Consider the following 16,338-nt stretch of genomic DNA (forward strand, 5'->3'; position numbering starts at 1 on the left):
AATTTAAGTCTCTCGAGTTTGAGGTTGATATTGCTTGTGCCATCAGTTACTATCAAAGACCCCAGCTAACTAGGGAGTTGGTTTTAACAATTACCCTAGATCTACTCACCGGCCCAAAACATTTTTAGTCATGAAAGGGGCTTTAGTGATTTTGAGCTGTTTCTATATTTAGACTTTTGAGTTAGTGATTTTGATGCCATTATACTTAACTGTTTCTATGTTCATACTTGAGTTAGTGGTTTTGAGGCATTGTACTTAGTTGTTTCTATGTTCAGACTTTTGAGGGTTGTTTCTATGTGCAGACTTTTGAGAGCTATTTCTATATTCAGACTATTGAGAGTATGTTTTTATGTTTCAGCATTTGGATATCTTTATCGCACTGAACATCTCTCTCCTCTGCTTCCAAAATACTTTAAGCAACTAATTTTTCTATCTAGCTGTCAAGTGAAAGGAATGGCCTATACGTAATGGCCACGTGTCTTGCTCCGGCTCCCCTAGTAGCCCAATCACACGTGTAGTAATAAGCCTCATCCATGTTGTACTTATAAATCCCACGATCCTTATCTAGATGACAATAGCCAACTAAGGTTATATTAGAATTGTGGCTCCTTGTATGTATTATTTCACCAAGTGTATAAGCAATTTCTTCTAATTCCAATATTTCTGATGCAACAGAAGTTCGTAATCTTCGTAAGATTCTAAGAGCAGTAGCTTCCTTTCAGAAAGAAGGCTGGAGATATATGGTCCTATTAATCGATTTTTTTTTTGGATAGGACATGCTTCTCTTATTAAAACCATGTCATCATTTATCCTAAATGAAACTAAGGAGTCTGTAGCACATACCACACCATTCGTAAATTTGTACACAAACAATATTGTAACGAATGACGCATTATCCTCTTAACAAGCTCTTCGTAACTGCCTAGAAGAAGTTGAACATATATAATATGAGATGATAAAATTTAAATAACAATTTAATAACCTTTCATGACTACTAATTTTACAAATTAAAACTGCACATCGCAACTCTAGAGATAACGATAAATATAACAAAACATGGGATGAACCCATTTAAAGTAGATTTGTATACTATACAAGGTCTTTATTAGCAATTTGGATAATAGAAAAATAATAAATAATATATGAAAATTCTATTTTCTAGAGCAACAACAAAATTTTATTTGGGTTGAAAACCCAGTTTTAATGATACACACCGCTTTGTGGAGAGACACAATTTAAATAAACTTAGAATCATCTACTTTAGATAAAGGTATTTTTGAAAGTAATTCTCGTGGTCCATTAAAACTACAATCCAATGAACTTATACCTTATCATAGAATATAATATCCTACTAATCATACCCAACTTCAAATATATGACTAAGTATGGCAATCGTTTCTCTTAGACCAAAGACCTTTACTATTGACCTTCCAACAATTTAAAAGTTTTAAGTGTAGAAAATTCACTAACATAAAGAATTAAACATGTCTAATGAGTGATATGATACTCACTTAAAATTCTCCAATATTGTTTTTGTAGCGCAAAAGATCATTGAAACATATCCTCGTTAAGTTCCTAAGCGTGGGTTGGGTTAACTTTAACACCACCTTTGATCTTTAAAACATCAAATTTATCTTGAACCTATTAAAAATGATGAATCATACTATTTTTCATATGTTAATGTATGTATAGAGATAAACAAAATGTAGAGTAAATTGATTTTTTTTTTCTCTCCAAGCAATTAAATGACAATCAAACCCACAATGGATATCCTACGATTGATCTTTTCATCCTCTCGTGATTGTCGACATAAAGCATCAGTAAAAAAAAGTTCTTTCTTCTCTTACTCATTTAGAAAAACATACTGATCTAATATATTATGTTGTCTTTTATTGTAATTATTATTTAACTATATATATAAATCATTTTCTAATTAAGTCTTAAACGTGATGTGAGTATTTAAGAAAATACTTATTCATGTGAACTAATTATTTAAGTATCATTATTCTGCATTTGTTTTTACATAGAGATATGTTTTCGAGAGAGAGAGATATTATGTTTCCGTATTCATTTGGAGAAGTTTAATGATCTATTTTTCATCTCGAACAAAAAAAAAGTTTAAATGAACTAGTGGACTAGTGGTAGTAACAATTTTTTTCCATTAGAATAAATTCTTACACTTTTACCAAGTAAGGGAATATTGTTTATATTTTATTTTCAAATTTTGTTTCCTCTGTTTACCAAGTTGTGCAGATTTAGGTCTTTACCAAACTTTGCGCGAAATAACATACGAATATTTGATTTCTTCAAGGAGATTCATACAACAAGGTTTTCTAGTCTATTGCCATTCTATCGAAAAAAACAAGTCTATTGTTTACCACGTCATTCTATGCTGTAAGGGCAATTGGGTAATTTCCTCAATTTTACATTGGATAAGAAAAGAGGAAGGCGCTAAAATAGAGAGAAAGAAAGAAAGAAGCTTCAAATCAATGGCGTCAACAACAACACTTGCATGGAATTCGTCTTCTTTGTTCAGCAACACAACACCAAACATTAACACACCCTCCAAAATCTCTCACAACCAAAATGCACTGTTCATATTTGCTCAAAAGAAAGCTCAGAAAACTCGAAAGGTGAGCTTAAATTTGATGAAACAGAGACGAAATTTTGGGTTCATTTTGAGTTTTGAGAAGTTGGGATTTCGAAATTTGTGATTTTGATGAGAAACCAATTGTTTTTTTAATGAATGGGCAGATAATTCTGAAAGAAGATGTAGCACAAGTTGGAAAGAAAGGTGATTTGAAAGATGTTAAAGCTGGTTTTTATAGAAACTATCTCCATCCTTTGGGAATGGCTCAAATTGTTACTCCAACTTTACTCAAGTAAGAGTTTTATATATTCATTTGGTTGTTTATTAAAACTTACTTTGTTACTACTGTTAAATGTTAATGTTATTGGATGAAATGTAGTAGAGTTTCTCATCCTATTGATTTGTATTCTCTGTTTATAAATACTAGTTAATGAGCATGCGCGTTGCACTGTAGTATCTAGAAAACATAATATAGACTTCAATAATGAAATTAAAGATTCTGGTACATTTAGGCCAAACAGTTGCGGGAGTCATTAAGAGCAAGTTCACCAAGTCTGTGTTCTACACTTCTACTTCTCCTCAAGATGTTAGTCTGCAGAGTGTACCCCCTTATAACTTGTTGTTTGGTCTGGACCATTTCCTTGATTTAACTTTGCAGAATGTAGGGTAAGCGCAATTGATGTGTAGAAATCCCTCCATGACTATTAAATTCAAAGGTGCCCCAATTAATTCTCCAAACTATATATGATGAGTGAAGTAGAACGAAACACAAATGCCTTGTCTCTGACAACATATCCTTGAAAAACAGCTAGTGCTTGTAAATGAAATGGAGTTCTCGGGTGTCAGGAGAGGCGGCATCAAATTCTCTTGACAGGAGAAATGGATAATTTAAATTTTGGTTTTCTGTTTGAAAGTGCACGGCATGTTTCGAGACATTCCTTTTCAGACTTACGTATGTAGATGGAAGCCTTTAATGAGATGGTGTGAGGATTTTGATGTTTTTGTCTTTTTGTTTTTCTTTGTAACTTGTACTAAAGAGATATCTCAGCCTATTTCTTTTTACTTTGAATATATATATACTAACCGATAAAAAAAAAAAAAACGGATTCAATTTCCTTCTCCCTTTTCCATTAATTCCACCAACACATGCAACCGTCCCATGCTCACAATTCAATTAGTTAGTATTCTGCTTTAGTGACGCATAGGTATCGTTGATCAACTTATGCTTGTAACCTTAACATTTATGATGGAGGGGCGCTGTAGGGATGACATATTTAAACCAACACATTGCTACCTATCTGGTGACCAAGATGAAGTTTTCATAAGAATTACACAACGTCAAGTATGGATTAAAAAGAAAATGATGCAAATGCTAAACATGAATTCTTTTCTTACATATTCTAATAGTTCCTGCCAATGGAATGGAGATATTCCCTTCGCTGGTCAGCGCCATTAATATCAATAACATTCTAATGGCTCCTTTCCAGGGAAATGAGGATGGAAGAAGAGAGAATTGAAGCAGAGAAAAAGCGGGTAATGAGATACAACATATTTTTACTTTCTTTAAAGATGGGAAAACGGATCTGATTTTTCTGTAGATGCCTGTTACCCTACCAAACCGTTAGGTATATTTTGTATGCAACAATAATGATTGTATAATATGAGGACATGAAAACTAGATACAGTGATGCGTGGCCTCACCAACCAATAGAGAAATACTTGGCACCAAAAGATGGCAGATCAGAAAAACATAGACTCAACAATGAGATACTTTGCTTGTGATATCTAACTTGGAGGAATGCATTTTGTAATTCATGACCCTCTGTAATTAAAGTAGTTGTCCTCTTTTACTGCGTACGGAAGTGTTTCCAATGCCTAAAACTCATTTACATCTGATGGACTTATGAAACCCAAGTTGTGAGTGAATGTCTTAATTGATGATTATATTTTTCTCTGAAGTGCCAACCAAGTGGATTTTTTTAGCTGCTTTTTTGTAATCAGGGCAACGTTTTTTACTCAGGAACTTCCCCCTTAACTTTTTTTTTGCCTTGTATATACACTGTCCTATCATATACTTCAAGAGAAACAGAAATTTTGGCCCTGCACTTGAAGGTATATCTAGAATACTACTAGTATGCTACTCAAGTCTCACCACCCACTGCCCAAGGTGCAGAAATATCACGAAGCTAGTAATAGTTTTAAATATTCTTGTTGATATATGCTGTACACAAGTACAAAATTGGGCTATAAAGGTTGTGTTTATTTGGTGTAAACCTCATACTTTAGGATTAGGATGTCAATACATGCTAAAAAAGTATCATCATACATGGCAGCTATGCAACAAAGATTGCATATGTTGGGAGTAGTGATGAGTGAGAAGCTCTGCTGTTTCTCTCTCTAGGTTTAAGGGTGGTATTGTGTTGTGGATAGAAAAACGCTATCGAAGGAAAAGTTCCATTTTTATCATGTTTGATTGGGGTTGACGGATGTTTGAACGAAGATTTGGAGGTCTTCTCCGCTGGTCTGCCCTTGGGCAGTTTTGGACCTATTAGCTGATAAAGGAAAAGAAGTAAACAAAGGTGTTCCTGCTACGAATGGGCCTGAACAACCCAAGAAGAGGAATGCAGTAAAAATTTCAGCCAATGTGACCAAGAGCAGAGCAGCAAGAGAGTTAACACCGCCACACTTGTGATTCCAGGTTGATAAGGTGAGTACCCTACGATCGTCTCACCTAAGATTGATGTAGAGCGAGGAATTGATTATTATAAGTTTTCTTTGGTCGGTCAATTAAACCTTCAAAAGCTTAAGATCAATGCGGTTAGGGACATAGCCAGAGAAATTTGGAAGCCTAGAGGTGATTGGAAAATCACTCCTTTGGGTAGGGGTTTCATAGTGGTACGGCTGGATCATGAATATGATTATAATTTGATTTGGGGAAATGGAACATGGAGCTTTGATGATCAGGTGCTGAGACTCAGTAAATGGTCGCCAAACTTCAAAATTGAGAAGCAAACACAATCAAATGCCCTACTGTGGGTACGATTTCTAGGTCTAAGTTTGGAATATTGGGAGGTAAGGACCTTAATGGCCATGGCAAGAACAGTTGGCAGACCCCTTCATGTGGAGAACACCAAGGCAAACAGAAGATGTGGCTAGTATGCTAGTGTCTTGGTGGATTTGGATTTATCCAAGAAAATCGCAAACAATGTATGGGTGGAAGTGGAAGATAATGGCAAAGTTCTGGAAAACAGCTGAACTCGGGACACTACCAGAGTTTCGCAGTCGTTGCAAATGTGTGGGACACATTGCGACTGAATGCAGACTATTGAAGGAGGATCTCACAAAAAGCAATAGTGGCGACAAGGCTCTAGAAGCTGAAACAAGTGTGGAGAATTTATAGATTCAGAAAAGAATATCGTGGAAGAAGAACAAGCAGAGAGAAGATGTTATGGAAGTGGTTATGGTGGACAATGTAGAGGCACAAGCACAGGAGAATAATGACACAACAGCATTAGAAGTGGAACATGCTCAACTTGATAAGGATGAAAACACCATCCATAAAACAAACAACTGAAGCATTACAATCTGAACATCCCATTGAGGGAGGTGTAGACATTAGCAGTGAAGATACTCAAATACTGTATAAGGTGATTGAAGATGTGCACATTAGTGTCTCTGAGCAAGGACCTGACACAGTACAAAGTGAGGAACAAGTGTAGCTGATCAACAACAAAATGCAATCAATGAAGGTGGAAATTTGCAAGTGGAACTAGGAGATACACATCCAGTTCTTGATGAGGAAAGAATTGTGCACAGTATCCAGATTCAGGGGTTACTTAAGTAAACAATGAACTAAGTAAGCTCTGTCTTCATGAATGGTTATGAATAGATCCTCTTGATCTCAAGTGATGGGCTCTAATAGCTTACAGTTTGGGTTTGGAGGGAGAAATTAGTTATATGCTAGAACTAGATTGGATCTAGAAGTAGAGATTGGAGATGTTAGTGATTGAACAAAGGTTCAGAATCAAATCAGGAAACAAAATGAATGCTAAAGGCCTTCTTGTGCAGAGAAGGCGAAGGAAAGGATGAAGAGATTGGTTGACATGTCGAACCTTCCTGCTCCAGGCTTCAGGGGAGAGACACCAATGATCAAAATACCTTCAAAATCTTTAGAGAAAGGCATTGGTTACTTGAAGTTTGCTCTAGTGGGTCGTTTGGATCTAAAAAGCATTTCAGTTTAGCAAGTAAGGAGCAAAGTATCTGCACTATGGGATTTCCCAGTAAAAATCTAACTTTTGGGGAAGGGATACTTACTGTTCAGATTTGGTACAAAGGATGATATGAGTAAAGTATCTTTTGGGGGTCCTTGGTATATAGATAATCACATGTTGAGATTCTCAAGATGGACTCCTAATTTCGGTGTACAGAAACAAAAGAACACCATGGCATTTGTTTGCATCAGGTTCCCAGGACTCAGTCTGGAGTACTGGGAAGTTGACATTCTCATGTCTATGGCAAGAACAATTTGTTCTTCCATACATGTAGACAAAAACACTATAGAACGGGGAATGGAGTATTTTGCAAGTGTGTTTGTCGACGTTGATCTAGCTAAATCTACACCAATTCAAAGCTTGGTTGAAGTGGAAGGCAAAAACATTGAGTTTTGGCAGGAGGTGCAAGTTGGGAAATACCCAAGTTTTGCAACAACTGCAAAATCGTGGGTCATTTAGTCACAGAGTGTAGGCATTTGATGAAAGGCTCACAAACAAGGAGCAGGTCAAAGCTACTGAGCATAAGAAAGATCAGGGAAGCAAGCAATATTTAACAGCAATGTCAAAGAAAACCAAACAAAGACATAGAGGCATAGTACAAAATATCGTGCCGGTTCAAAATACCGAAAGTCTCCAAAACCGATATTTTGAAATATATAAGAAAATATCGATAGATAAGAGGAGGTTTGGCAAGCCTAGTTTAATGAGTTGTTCAATATATCGAGACATATAAGGGACTTTTAGTGATAAGATGAGGTTTTGATAGAGGGATAAACAATTTGGAAAATTAAAGGAGATATCAACCAAACCTTACTTGTTATTTGTAAAAGACCAGATGAGGTGGAAAGATGAGAATTATTACAACCTCATTCATGCTTACAGCAGCCATGCGAATGTGATCTCATTAAAAAAAAAATCTATTAAAGATGTTTTACTTTTTCTTCTAACAGGAAGACCATACCTTGCAATTTCTAACTTCTTTACACCCAACTTCTCAAATCTAAATATCCAATATTTCTCAAAAAACTTGAATGGAAGGAGAGAGAGAAAATTTCCTTTGCTTAGAAAACAAAAGAGAATGAGAGATGAATAGTAAAAGAGGAAATGGGAAAGACGTCGGAAACGATAAGAGAACAATTGTGCGATCGATCAATTACAAGTTGATATTATCCCACAACATCAGGAACTCAGGGAGAGTGAAAATTACCCATCTCTACTGTTTTGTGTTTACTGTTTACACCTTGTGACAAGAAGATGACCCATGATATTTCAAAATTTCGATAATCTATCTTAAATATCGCGATATATAGCGATAAATTTCTGGTAAGAGGAGTTTTCCCTGCCAGCTTGATATCGGGAATATTTCGATGCCGTTTTACTGGAAATCCGGCAAATACCTCGATATATCGCGAAATACCGCGGCATTTTGTACTATGCATAGAGGAGACGTAATAAAGAAGGTGAAAATAGCATCAAGGCCACTATCCAGACTGCCAATGCCGTTGAGTCAACTAGAGGGTTTGAAGGTGTTGCACTCAAACAAGACCAAGTAGTAGATGATGATGCGGTGAATCAACCAGTGCTCGACCCAAATGTGTGTATGTAGGTACTTGAAGAAGGTGATATTGTGCATACTACGAAGGACAAAGCAACAACTCCTATGCAACTTATTGCCCAGGAAGCAATTGTGCTATCAATTGAGAGTGTGCCCAAAACTCCAAAAAACTCATCAAGCATTGGTAATGAGGATGTTATTCTCCCAGCTAAGTTAGTTGGTTTCATGAGTGCTTTGTAACTGTAGGGCTTATATCCTAAGAATCAGTGTAGTGAGGAGCCTCTCTCTAAAGATCATACTCTTAGGGAGGTATGTAGCTCTTTGCAGTTTAATTTATAGGTAGGAGTCTGCCTTAACCCCATAACTTACTCAAAAAACTAAAACTAAAACTTAGTTGTTACTTCCCCTATAGGCACTATAACTTTGTACTAGGGAAAACCACCATGGTTACATAGGTGGGAGATGGCAGCATCACCTATTATACGTTTGATTGAGTTCAAATTGTAAAAGTTCTAGCAATCTGTGCTAAACTTCTCTAACCCCTGCACATCCAAAATTTATAGTAATATGATTCCGTCTTACTTAGCAAAATAAAATGTCATCCTTAAGAGGAATGCGAAGGAGCTATTCTTTAAGGGAAAGAGTTGTGTTACTAACGATTTTTGTTTGCATATTCATGTATTGAGAAAATCAAAATTGGGCTTGTTTTGCTCTTTAATCGACAACAACCCCCACTGCCACCTTATTTTATTTTATTTATTTTGTTTTTTTTTTCCAATTGTAGTTCCTTTGAGTTTGTCTCCTTTGTATGTATTTGTTTCAATTGTATTATGCATAGTTCTGCTAATTTAACTTCACTTAATGCTGCAAAGAATCAATTCTTATTTGCAGGTAAAAGAAGAGGCTCAACAACTAGCTCAAATTTTTGAGACTGTTGGAGCTTTCAAGGTGAAGCGCAAGGGTGGGAAAAATAAACAGATTTTTGGAAGGTAAGACTGAGCATAAATTTTACGACTTTTTATTTATTCATGTGTTGTATGCTACTTTAACAAACGTTCGATTTATTTTCCCAGTGTTACTCCTCAAGATCTCGTGGATATAATCAAGGCACAGATTCAGAGGTAAAGCAGTCCATTGTGTAAAATGTAAATAGATATTATTACTTGTGCTATAACTCTCTGTGGGGGTATGCTCCAGCAAAGAGCTCTTTGTGTTTCATTTAAAACAGTTTAGATTGCGTATTCATTATCTTTCCTTTCAACGAATAAATGAGCTGATTTTCTTTCTCATATTCACTTTGTATCTGAAGAGATGTAGACAAGAGATTTGTTTCTCTTCCCGAGATTCGTGAAACCGGCGAATACATTGCAGAGCTGAAGCTTCATCCTGAAGTTACTGCTCGTATACGGGTGAATGTTTATGCCAACTAGACCGAGCATATCATTGAAAATCTTTTCCAGATGGGAATGCATGAACAGCTAGCCTAGTCATGGTACATACTACACTCTATCTGCTGATCCTTTGAAGAGTTATTTATTTTGCTACAGTTTTTGATATTTGAGAAACTAAGGTAGATGGCATCTATGATAGAAGCAGATATGCTGTGTGTATCATCAATTGGATGTACATGGCACTGTGACTGTTTGTTGTTGAATATCATATCATCTAGACCCCATTCATAGAATGGCTGAACTGGCAAATGTTATAGTTGTATTTGTATTTTGTACTTTCATTTATTTATTTTTGTTTTATATTTTTCCTTTTGGAAGTAAGCTGGGGTTAGGCGGACTCCATCTGTTTGTTAATTAGAATCTGATGTACAAAAGGCCTGCTTTTTCCTCCCCGTCGACAAATTGCATTGGCTGCACATAGGAAGTACAAAGGAACATAAAAACACACCGTCCAACTCGTTCGAAAAGGCTAGAAAGTATGCAGCCCTATTGGACTCTCTAAATGCACTGCCAAAAATAACATAAGCAAATGTAGATTTAAGAGGGGGATTGAATTATTAGGAAGTTGATTCTTAGGGTTTGTTCATGTTCACCATTTACCAAGAGCATGGAGAAGTTTGGGGAGGTTGATTGGAAGAGATGGGTTTGGGAGGACAAAGAAGAATTTTCGGCACCATCTTTCTATCAAAGGTTGGCCAAGGAGTGTTCTTGAAAGTCTTCAACCTTTGGACTCTCTAAATACATGATCAGAAGTATCATAAGCAAAGGAAGATATAAGAAGGTGATTGAATGACTAGGAAGTTGATTCCTATGGTTTGTTCATGTCCTCTATTTACCAAGAGGTGGAGAAGTTTGGGGACGTACTACCTATTCTATTAGCGGGAAAAACACTAATTAACCGCGCTCTCACCCACATTTCTTTCAGACAACACTCTCTCAGTCCTTTCCTTAGTAGCAGGATCCTATCATAGGCGCACTCAGTTGAGTCTAGTTCAGGAGTGAAGGAAGGCTCCAAGTAAGTTTCTTCAAGCACTGGGAATCTATCGCTCTGAGGTCTACTCTTCTGGTAGTACGTGTTTGCCCTGTCCGCTCATCTGATCGAGAATCTCGAATCTGTTTAGCCTTGCTATCATGTGCTGGTCATCCCTTTCATTCAATCGGATGGTAACTGGAATCATAAATATGATGGGGCAATGAGGAAATAAACAGAGTATAGCACATCTCTCCACGAATCTGTGTCTTGCTATTAGCCCTAGGCTTTCAAGTAGCAGTACCACTCTATGGTCTCTTCGCTGGAGTTCCCTCCTTTCAGGATTCACGACTCGAGTCCTTAACTCCTTGTTGTTCTGTTAAGAGAGGAAGGGTCTTGCTGTTACGAACAAAGGCAACTAGAAATTATGTAAGGAATTATTATCGCTTAGCGCTTGTGCTAAGGAAGGCGGAAGTGGAATTGGATTCTTTTCTGGAGCACCATATAGAGAAGTAGACACAGAGGGGGGCATGGGTGACGGACTACCCTGTCTAAAAGCAGAGTTAAGGCATTAGACCCCCACTTCCCAAGCTTATAATCAACCAAACTGTCCGCACCTGCCTCCTTCGTTCAATCTGTGCCCACGATTGGAGACCTGACATGAATATTTCACGATCATATATATCTATTTTAATGAATTTACTGCTCCTGACTCTGCTGCACCATTTGAATTAATCCACCCAAAAAAGGTAGGGGACCTACTTCCGCGCAAAATAGATTATTATCAATGATTCTCAAGCGAGACTGATCATTTTTTATAGAAAGAAGAAGCTCATGTTGTAAAGCAAGCATGTGCAAGATCCCCTGGAAAAAGAAATATATTTATTTGATTTTCAATCTCACGAAAAAGGTTTACCGGTTTTTTGTTTGATTTCAAATTTTACATACACGTGCGTGCGAGGGGTGTTTTAGGCATTACAAAAATTCTGTTTTTCAGACCAAGTCAACTCAAAGCTAATAAACGAACAATTAGTGGCCCAAAAACTAAAGAGATACCCCAAAATAAAAACTTAAAAACAAAAAAAGATCATTCTCTAGGTTCCACACCTCTGCTTATAACTCATCTACTATCTATACACTATTTTCTATATACTAAAGCAGAGACTTTTTATAGATGATTTTCTCTCTCCTATGTGACACTCTAATATGAGAGTTAGTTTTTTCTCTCACTTATGTGGCACTATAATATAAAATATAGTATTTTCTAATAAAGATACAATCCCATCGCATTGAAAACTCTTTTGGAGAGTTTGAGTGTATTTCTAATTCTTATATTTAGAGAGTCTGAGTGTATTTTAAATTCTTATATATTTGATCAAATAAAAAAAATTGCTAAAAAATAGGTGATTTGTAAAAGTTAATTTCCTATTACGAATCAAACATTTTTAGTGTTCCAATTATTATATATTTGATCAAATAAAAAAAATTGCTAAAAAATAGGTGATTTGTAGAAACTAATTCCCTATTACAAATCATACAATTTTAGTATCTATGATAAAACACCGACTTATTTCGAATATATCCTTAACACGGCCTCAAAACATAGTTAAAAACAATTATACAAAAAATAACATCACAAAATATATAATAGAAAATGAAAAAAAATTAATAACGGCAAAACAATAATGACAAATATTTTAAAAAATATATAATACTGAATGAAACTAATGTCAAAAAACAATTAATGGAGAATCGAAAACTGGGTGCAAATGCATCGAACTAACTTCAAATAATATTTAACGGGAAATCGAAAACTGGATACAAATGCAAATATTAAACTAATCTTAAAAAGTAATTAATAGAAAATTGGAATATGGATACAACTGCATTAAACTAACCTTAAAGAATAATTAACGAAAAATCCAAACTTGAATGCAAATACATCAAACTAACATAAAAAAATAATTGTCGGAAAATCGGAATCTTGATGCAAATGCATTGAGCTAACCCTCAAAGATTAAATTAACGGGAAATCGGAAATTGGATGCAACTGCATTGAACTAACCTCAAAGAAAAATTAATTATAAATTGGAAACATGATGCAAATGCGTGGAACTAATCTTAAAAAATAATTAATGGGAAATCGGAAACCGGATACAACAGCACTGAACTAATCTCAAAAAAATAAACTGGATGCAAATGCATTTGACTAACCTCAAGAAATAATTAACGGGAAATTGGAAACTGGATGCAAATTCATTGAACTAGCCTCAAACAATAATTAGCAGGAAATCGGAAACTAAATGCAAATGCAACTTTATCAAATAATAAACGAGAAATCAGAAACTAAATGCAAATGCATTAAATTAATTTCACATAATAATTAACGGAAAATCAGAAACTGGATGCAAATGCATTGAACTGATCTCAAATAACAATTAACAGAAAATTGGAAATTGGATGCAAATGTATTGAACTAACCGAAAAGAATAATTAACGAGAAAACAAAAACTGGATGCAACTGCATTGAATTGATCTCAAAAAATAAATAACGGGAATTGAAAATCTGATGCAACTGTATTAAACTAACCTCAAAATATAACAGAAAATCATAAACTGGATGCAAATGCATTGAACTAATTTCAAAACATAGTTGGATTATATGTTGTGGGAATGTCTCAATAAATATAGTTTTGCATTTAAAATAGTGTTTATCTTATCTTTTTTCGTATGATTGGGAACTCCTTGCTATTCAAGTAGTTTCAATATATATGAACTTCACATTATTAGACAATCTCACAAAAATTCAATCAAATTTCTTTTATTAAACAACAAAATAAAGTTGAAGGATTTTATCAAAGGCGAGTTTTTTTTTTTAATTGAAAGTGAGGTTTTCACGTTATAAGAAATTTGGTTGAGTGATTAATATAATATTAATATATAATAGTTATGCATATTTGCAAATATTTTTCAGAATAATTAATATAACAGCATCCGTTCGTAGATAACCTTTGAAGATTTCACATAGTGAGTCATGTATAATTTAAAGAATAATTAATAGGAAATCGGGAACTAGATAATCTTCGATGATCCCACATAGTAAATTAAGTATAATTTACTTTTTATGTCATATTTGCAAGGACACTACAGATAGATCAGTAGAAGTTAGTATTACACACCACATTGGATAATTAAAAGAAAATCAGAAACTGGATTCAAATACATAACTGAGCTCAAAGAGTAATTAACGGGAAATCGGAAACTTTATGCAAATGCAATAAACTAAACTCAAAAAATAATTAACTAGAAATTGGAAACTGGATGCAATTGCATTAAACTAACGCCAGATGATAACTAACGGGAAATTAGAAATTGGATGTAAATCCTTGAAAAATATCTAACGGGAAATCGGAAACGGTATGCAAATACATCAAACAAACCTCAGATAATAATTAATGGGAAACTGGAAACTAGATTCAAATGCATTGAACTAAACTCAAAAAATAATTAACAGAAAATCAAAAATCGAATGCAACTGCATTAAACTAACCTTATAGAATAATTGGTGGGAAATCGAAAACTAAATGCAAATGCATTGAAATAATCTTAAAGAATAATTAACGGAAAATCAGAAACCGGATATAATTGTATCGAACTAACCTCAAAGCATAAATAACCATAAACTAGATGCATATGTATTGAACTAACCTTAAAGAGTTATTCACGAGAAATCGGAAACTGGATCCAAATGTAATGAACTAATATCAAAGACTAATTAACGAAACATTGAAAAATGGATGAAACTGCACTGAATTAACCTAAATGAATAATTAATGGAAAATTATAAATTTGATGTAACTATATTGAACTAACCTAAAAATATAATTAATGGAAAATCGAAAACTTGATGCAAATGCATTGAACTAACCTCAAAGAACAATTAACATAAAATCGAAAATTGGATGCAACTGCATTGAACTAATCTCAAAGAATAATTAACGGAAAACCAAAAACTGAATGCAACTGTATTAAATTAAAATAAGAGATTAACTAACGGGAAATCAGAAATTGGATGCAAATGCATTGAAATAACCTAAAAAAATAGTTAACTGAAAATTGGAAGTCGAATGTAACTGCATCGCACTAATCTCAAAGCATAATAGCCTTCTCACATGAGTAATTACTAGTAATTAGGAACCCAAAACGAAAGTGAGTTTATAAAAACAGACTCTTACATGTATGCAAACTGTATAGAAATTTTAAACTATCGAACTAACCTAGAAAAACAATTAACGGGAAATCAGAAACTGGATGCAGATGTATTGAACTAACCTCAAAGAGTAATTAACGGAGATTGGAACCCGGATGCAAATGCAATGAACTAATCTCAAATACTAATTAACGAAACATCGAAAATTGGCCGGATGCAACTATACTGAATTAACTTTAATGAATAACTAACGGAAAATCATAAAGTGGATGCAATTGCACTGAACTAATCTCAAATAATAATTAACAGGAAATTGAAAACTTGATGCAATTGTATTGAACTAACCTCAAAAACTAATTAATGAGAAATTGGAAACTGGATGCAACGTACTACATTAAACTAACCTCAAAAAATAATTAATGAAAAATCAGAAACTTGATGTAAATACATTGAACTAATAACCCTAAAATATATTTGTATTATATATAGAAAGAATAAATGTCTTGACAAATATAGTTTTGCATTTTAAGTAGTGCTAGTCATAATTCATTTATTGTGATTGGAAATGTGTTGCTATTCAAGTAGCTTCAATATTATCTTCGCCACATTGGGCATTCTAACAAAACTTTAATCAAACTTTTATTGTTAAAAATAACAATAAAAAAAAGTTGATGAATTTTATCAAAGTTTAATGTTTCCTTTTTATAGAGAGGTGCAAAAAATTTAAATGAGTAATTAATATAATTTTCATATCTCAAAGCTATGCATAGTTGCTAATATTTTTTAGAATAATTTAATATAACGACACCCGTTCGTAGGACACGTTCATGTGATAAATCTTTTCAAGTGGGCGTAGTGTATTCTTTGAGGATATGGAAATAATCAATCTGTTTTAGTGATTTGTATACATTAGTACGTAAGCCGAACGGTGATGATTTACCGCTAAATCTAATAAAATTATTATACAAACTAGATCGAGTTTAAGATAATTCCATTTGAAAATGACGGATTAATATCATAAACCACAAAGTGAAGAGGCTATTTCAATTTGATCCCTTAGTTTCTAAGTACTTATGCACCATAATCGCTGCTCATTAACGTATTTCGGTTTATTTTCAATAAAAATATATTCTGATTCGAAAATTTGCCGCTAAATCACCATAAATATAAGAAAATTATTATACAAGCTAGATCGAGGTTAAGATAATTCTATTTAAAAAATTTGGATTAATATCCTAAACCACAAAGTGAAGAGGCTATATTAATTTGATCCCTTATTAGTTCCCAAGTA

The 16,338-nt window shown here is 34.2% G+C and overlaps 1 protein-coding gene across 1 annotated transcript; it reads left to right on the top strand.

Annotated features, from left to right (window-relative positions):
* Positions 1 to 2,403: 2,403 nt before the first annotated feature.
* RPL9 (ribosomal protein L9) lies at positions 2,404 to 10,169 on the top strand. Its single transcript, XM_086574928.1, has 6 exons — positions 2,404 to 2,633; positions 2,755 to 2,882; positions 4,078 to 4,123; positions 9,308 to 9,405; positions 9,490 to 9,537; positions 9,726 to 10,169. Exons 1-6 carry the CDS (start codon positions 2,490 to 2,492, stop codon positions 9,844 to 9,846), a joined length of 585 nt encoding a protein of 194 aa, XP_086431054.1. The 5' UTR covers positions 2,404 to 2,489; the 3' UTR covers positions 9,847 to 10,169.
* The last annotated feature ends 6,169 nt before the right edge of the window (positions 10,170 to 16,338 follow it).

This window comes from Coptis chinensis, chromosome 7 (genome assembly GCF_015680905.1).
Source record: "Coptis chinensis isolate HL-2020 chromosome 7, ASM1568090v1, whole genome shotgun sequence".
NCBI classification, from domain to species: Eukaryota; Viridiplantae; Streptophyta; class Magnoliopsida; order Ranunculales; family Ranunculaceae; genus Coptis; species Coptis chinensis.